The sequence below is a fragment of the Crocuta crocuta genome, unplaced genomic scaffold, assembly GCF_008692635.1.
Source record: "Crocuta crocuta isolate KB4526 unplaced genomic scaffold, BGI_CrCroc_1.0 scaffold67, whole genome shotgun sequence".
In the NCBI taxonomy this organism is placed as follows: domain Eukaryota; kingdom Metazoa; phylum Chordata; class Mammalia; order Carnivora; family Hyaenidae; genus Crocuta; species Crocuta crocuta.
The window spans coordinates 1,099,763-1,105,762 of record NW_027531896.1 but is presented as its reverse complement, the minus strand read 5'-3'; the positions used below and the strand labels follow the sequence as shown (position 1 = coordinate 1,105,762).

Below are 6,000 nucleotides of genomic sequence, written 5' to 3'. Positions count from 1 at the left end.
GATTCGGAGTCCCCCTCTCGCCCGCCCGCCTTCCCGCGGGGACCCAGCTGCTTCCCGTCTTCCTCTGCCTCCTGTGCTGGGCCCCGGCGGCTGTGAGCGCCGTCCCCGAGCTCGGGCTCTGGGCAGCGACAGTCAGCGACGTAAGTGGAATGTCGAGACAGAGGCGTGGCGCGTCTTGGGCCCTCAGGGTCGTCGCTGGGCCTCGCTCTGACCCGCGTTCCCGGCCCCGGACTTGTTCATCTGCTCTTTGCCGGGCCTGCTCCGGGTCCCCGAAACGCTCCCTGAGCCTTCCGTTTGTTACGGGCGTGGAGAGTCCCCTCCTCCAGCCGGACTGGGCTCTGGGGAGGCTCAGTGAAGCCGGTGCATGGGGACGGCTCTCCCTTCTGAGCGCTGCCCCTGTGCCTGCCGATCGCCTTTCTCGAAGTCCTGGCCCCTGGCTATGCTCTGACGCGCCCTGCCTAGATCAGGTCCTCGTTTATTCAGACCCGAACCCCACAACCTTTGGCACTCCTGCCGGCATCTTTGCCGTATGACCCCACCTCGGGCCGGGTGCAGCCACAGGGCCACACCCGTGAGGCCACAAAAAGGACTTTCCCAAAGGCGTCACTCTCAGCACAAACTTAAAAAGTGTATGTGTGCCGCTTTCGTTTTCTTCTCTAAAACGAGAGAGCTACCCCATCCCTCTTTCTCTCTTCTGCGGTTCCTGAATTTCTCCAGGGCTCCTGTCACAGTTCCGGGAATGTGTGTATGGAGATGGGGTGGGATGTGTGATTACGGAGGGTTTGAAAGGCTAGGCTGGAGGCAGGAGTGTGTGGAAACTTGCTTTCCAGGGCAGGATATTTGAGAACTTGGCATCTGGTAGTTGCAGGAGATGATGTAGGAGCGATGCAGGAGTAGCATTTTGGAAAATCTTGCTAAAGAGGGGCAGGAAATCAGGCAGAGGCCTTATCTCCTGCTTTTCTAGAATCAGGTGACTCACCCAGCTCTGTTTTGAGATGAATATTTTCCACATGCGCTGAAATGATGTCTAAGTTCTAAAAGCAAAACTTGTATTTTGATTTGCTCAACCGGAAACATTTAGTACCAGAGACTGCAAATACTCCCTACAGCATAGAAGTCCTGCAGGAAGGAAAGTTGGCCTCTTTTGAATTTTTAAGACCCCGTGCTACCATTTCTTCCAGGGTCCTTCATTATATGCCCCAGTGATGCAGTGTGTGCATCTCTATTACTGAATCTCTCTGGACGGTAAAAGTAAAACTCCAGGAGCTACACTCGTGATTTCTTGCTGCTGCTTTAATGAATGACAGTATCCTAGACTAAGAGTAAACAATATTGGAAGTGAATGAGCTGTGCACAGATTGTTAAACTACTTGACCATATCTGTAAAGATCTTTGCCACCTATATTTTGAACAGTGCAACTCCAGATGCGCTGCAGAAAGAATGACTTTGCTTCCTGAATGAGGAAGGTAATTTTTTTGGGGGGGGGTTCCCACATCAGGTCAGTAGCAGTCCATAAAGCCCTTTGCAGGGAGTAGGCTGATTTTTCCTCCCCATTTCAAGTTGTTGGGACTTGTCCTTGAGAACAAGAAAGGAGAGCAAGCCTTTCATTAATCTGTCCTGCAGATGTCTCAAGCAATGCTTCTTTTGATTGTAAAGGTCAACAAATAGTTTGAGCACCTTCACTGCACAGCGTATTAGACTGGCCATTGCTGTCACAAAGATGAATTTTAGTCCCTTCTCTCAAGAATCTCGCACAGTAGTAGGAACAGCAGATTCATCAGTAGTGATTACATACGTGGCAGCATTCCTTGGATATTGCTGGAGCACTGAGGGGTCACCTAACCCCTTTTCCTAGAGTTGGTGCCTCGCTGGGTCTTAAAAGATGAGTAGAGGTTACTTCAGTGAGGAAGAAGGAGGGAGTAGAGCAGCAGTGATGCAGAAAATTCTTCATCTTGCTGCTAAGTGAGGTTCTGGTAGGAGTGTTAGAGGGGACTCAGTCTACCATAAACCTCCCAGAGCTTGCTTGGCCCTGAGCCTGTGGCTAGGAGTTCAAACTCCAGGACCTGTAGGGTCTGAGGCCAGTGATGTTTAGGGCAGTGAGCTAGATTTAGGACAGGAGGGGGCCCTGGAGAGAGCGATGGATTATAGATTACGTGCTTCTTCTGAATAAGGGCAGCTACCATTCGGCCCCAGCTGGTGGATATTACATGGCAGTGTAGGCACAGAATTGCCAGGTCTCCTTTTTTGAAAAGAGAAGCCAGAATCCATGTTTTTATCATGTCGACTACTTCAACACTTTTTTCAAAAGGGGTTCTGCTGGGTCACAGAAACCCCGTTTAAAGGTTGGATTAGGCCACCAGGAACAAATTTTGGGTGTGAATGAGGGAGAGCCATTGAAGGATTTTAGAGATAAGTACCAATCACTGCGGCTGCTCGCTCAGATCTGGTGGCAGAACTATCGGCTATTGCAGAGCTGTAGGGAGAAAATGCTGAGAGCCTGAATTGGAGCAATGGTGGCAGGGATGGAGAGGAAGAGCTACTTTGGGGAAGTGTTTGTGAGATCAGGTAGGCGTGCCTTGGGGATTAGGCAATGGAGGTGAGGGACCGGAAGGACCTAAGGCTGAGGTGACCGAAGATGGCGTCACCTCCACCTGCAGCCAATACGGGCAGTGTAGGAAGAGCTGGTGGAGGAGCAGAGAGGAATGTGTCTGGTTTAGGACAGGTTAGTGTGGAAGGTCTGTTGGACATCCTTGTGGACATGACCTCGAGGCATTTGGGCAGGTGGATCTGGAGCTCAGAGGAGGGGTCCGGGCTGGGGGATTTTGTTGTCGAAACTGTGTTGGGGTGGGAGCTTATCGACAGGTTGGCCTGTCATTTTCTTTCATTCCTAACCTCTTGTTCATTGAACACAATCCCTTCGCACAGCATTTTTATTCTTGGTGAGGGCAGACATTAAATAACTAAGTGATAGACTATTTCGTTTTAACTGTGGCAAGGGTTGTGAAGGATGGGTCCTAGAGACCGTGGAAGGGAAGGCCTGGCCTGGTGTGGAGCCTCATGGAAGACGTCCTGAGGAGGGGACTCTTGAACTGGGCTGAGAAGGGTAAGAAGTCATTAACAAGATGAAGAAAGAGTGACGGGGAAGGGTTTTTTCAGTCAGTTTTCAGATTGACTACTAAGTTCCTGAGGGGAAAAAGGCGTAGTATCCTGCTTTTGAAGCCCTGAGAGAAAGGTGCGAAGACGGGTAGGCAGGCCTTTGATTATGCAGGGACCTGTAAGTGGCAGTAAGAGTTGGTCTGTTTTAAGTACACAGTTAGGGAGAGGGATGGTTACATTCATATAAGTACCTTCATATGAGTATCCCGAGAGCAGCTGCAGAGGCACAGGTAGGACCCCTGCCTGAGGAGCAGCAATGGGGCAGGGCTGGCCCCCCACTGAGATGCTAGAGGCAGGGCCATTCCCCAGCCTAGTAGAGAGTAGATCTACGGGACAAGATTTTAAGCAAGTGGGTGATATGACCAGATTTTAAAACTTTTTTTTAATTACTTAAAAATTATTTTTAAAAATAATTCATGTTGGTCACAGGAGTGCAAGGGTTAGAACTGTATATTTTCCAGGGTAAAACTATATTCCTAAATAGAGAAAAAACTTTTAACTAGATCATTCTTTATTTCCTTGTTTTTCATTTTAGAAATCAGGACCTCTGATATTTAGAAAAACTATGTTTAACTCTACAGAAATCAGGTTTTCTGGTAAGTACAATAAACTAATAATACTAACGTAACTATATTATAAATGAATAAGGTCATGTAATGTAATAGAAACTGATATGTTACTCGAACTAATATATATTTTAAACTAGGCTAAATAATTTGTTTTTAAGTGGTTGTAAGATTTTCAGGGTTTCTTTTGTTTCAGTGAAGACTTGGTTATTTTTAGGAATGGATTTTTCTGATCCTGTCTCAAAAAATGTAATATGAATAATTCTTTAAGAATTATAATTAATGTTGGGGCGCCCGGGTGGCTTAGTCGGTTAAGCGTCCGGCTTTCGCTTAGGTCATGATCTCGCGGTTCGTGGGTTCGAGCCCCGCGTCGGGCTCTGTGCTGACTGCCAGCTCAGAGCCTGGAGCCTGTTTCAGAGCTTATGACTCCCTCTTTCTCTGACCCTCCCCTGCTCATGCTGTCTGTCTCTCTCTCCTAGAAAAAAATAAAACATTAAAAAAAAATTATAATTAATGTGTAATAAAGTAGGCTTCTGTGAAATTTGACTCTGAATCCCAGCTTTTAAAACTAGATAAATTCCTTTTATGAGTATATGAAATGTTGTGATTGTGGTAAAGCCTTTATGTCCCTGAAACTTTTATAAATATACCCATTATCCTAAAATACAGTAAAAATTACTACACACTAACATTTTAATTAGTATTTTGAGCTTACGAAAGTGAACTTATTTGTTAGGGACTATATTGTTTATGTAAATATTGATGTGTGAGAACTACCAGGTTATCATAGATCTTGAGGTTTATCAATATATTTTTTTATTTTTAAAGTTTTTTAGGGGCACCTGGGTGGTTCAGTCGGTGAAGTATCCAACTTCAGCTCAGGTCATGATCTCATGGTCTGTGGGTTCGAGCTCTGCATTGGGCTCTGTGCTGACTGGGGCCTGCTTTGGATTCTGTGTCTCCCTTTCTGCCCCTTCCCTGCTCACACTCCTGACTCTTCCTCTCTCAAAAATGAATAAACATTAAAAATAAATAAAAATTTTAAAAAAAGATTTTTTTTAAATGTTTATTTTTGAGAGAAAGAGCACGAGTGGGGGAGGGGCAAAGAGAGAAGGAGACAGAGGGTCCAAAGCAGACTCTGAGCCCAATGCAGGGCTCAAACTCACGAACCGTGAAATTATGACCTGAGCCAAAGTCAGACACTTAACCCACTGAACCGCCCAGGCACCCTGACTGAGCCACCCAGACACCCCAAGGTTTTCAACATTTTTGATGGATTTACAGCAGATCATATTTACTATGGTCTGACTCCTCTTATTGTTTCCAGTAACTTGACTAGGGTACATTGGTTGCCAAGGTTAAAGTTTTGGCATAAGGAGCAGTTTTTTTGTTGGGTAGAGCAAATTGGCTTCCTGGGGATCTGAAGCCATTCCCTTTTCTCTATCACAGCATGCTCAGGTCATTTGTTGGGTGCTTCTGCCATATGTGAGTCTTTGCTAAAGGAAATTGTCCAGCCATCAGCTAGACAGCAGAGGTGGTTCAAGGCAGTTTATTGATATCATAGATTATCAGTGGTGATAACAACTTGGTAAGAGGAAATTGAAGTCCAAGGTGGGTGAGGAAAAAAAATTGGCATCTATCTGCTTTAGTAAATTCATATTTCAGTGTGTAGACAAGTAAGACTTAGGAGACTGTTGCAGAGAAAAAACTGACATGGGGGAATAAGGTGATATGGACCAGTGAAATACATAATCTGATTTAAAAAAATCAATACCTAAATCTGAGATCAGCTTAAGAGTAGACCACTCTCGAGACAGTGATATTAATATATCTAAAGAAAGAATGAGGCAGCAGAAGAGAGTTAATAATAAAAGCATAAAGAAATATATAAATATATATGAGGGTTTAGTTAGGCCAAAGGAGAGAGTCTAATAGTACTGATGGAAGAGAGGTCTTGAACTGTGACTGTAGGTATGACGTGTGGCTGATAAAGGTAGATGTAGTATCCATCTGAGCCTCCTCATTCAGGTGCCATGCTCATCAAGCAACGTTCATCACCTTTGGGTATCCAGGAAGACAGACATGCTGAAGGGAGAGTAATCATTACACAACCACTTTACAGTTACTGTTCATTTGAAGTACTAATTGGACATTCTAGATTATACATCTGAATTGATGGTGTAATGAAGGCGTGAGAGTGAGGCTCTGTGTTCTCACAGAACCAGATTTTAGTGCCTGAAAATCTAAGAATTAGTCCTTTGGATATGTGTCCATGCC

General features: G+C 45.2%; 1 protein-coding gene across 1 annotated transcript in view; it reads left to right on the top strand.

The window, feature by feature from the left end:
- Positions 1-6,000, top strand: part of TMEM87B (transmembrane protein 87B) — a 47,086-nt gene that overhangs the window by 1,111 nt on the left and 39,975 nt on the right. Inside the window, exons 3-4 of the mRNA XM_077773497.1 lie at positions 3-140; positions 3,693-3,753. Of these exons, the coding sequence (XP_077629623.1) occupies positions 3-140; positions 3,693-3,753 (199 nt within the window). The remainder of the gene's footprint in view (positions 1-2; positions 141-3,692; positions 3,754-6,000) is intronic.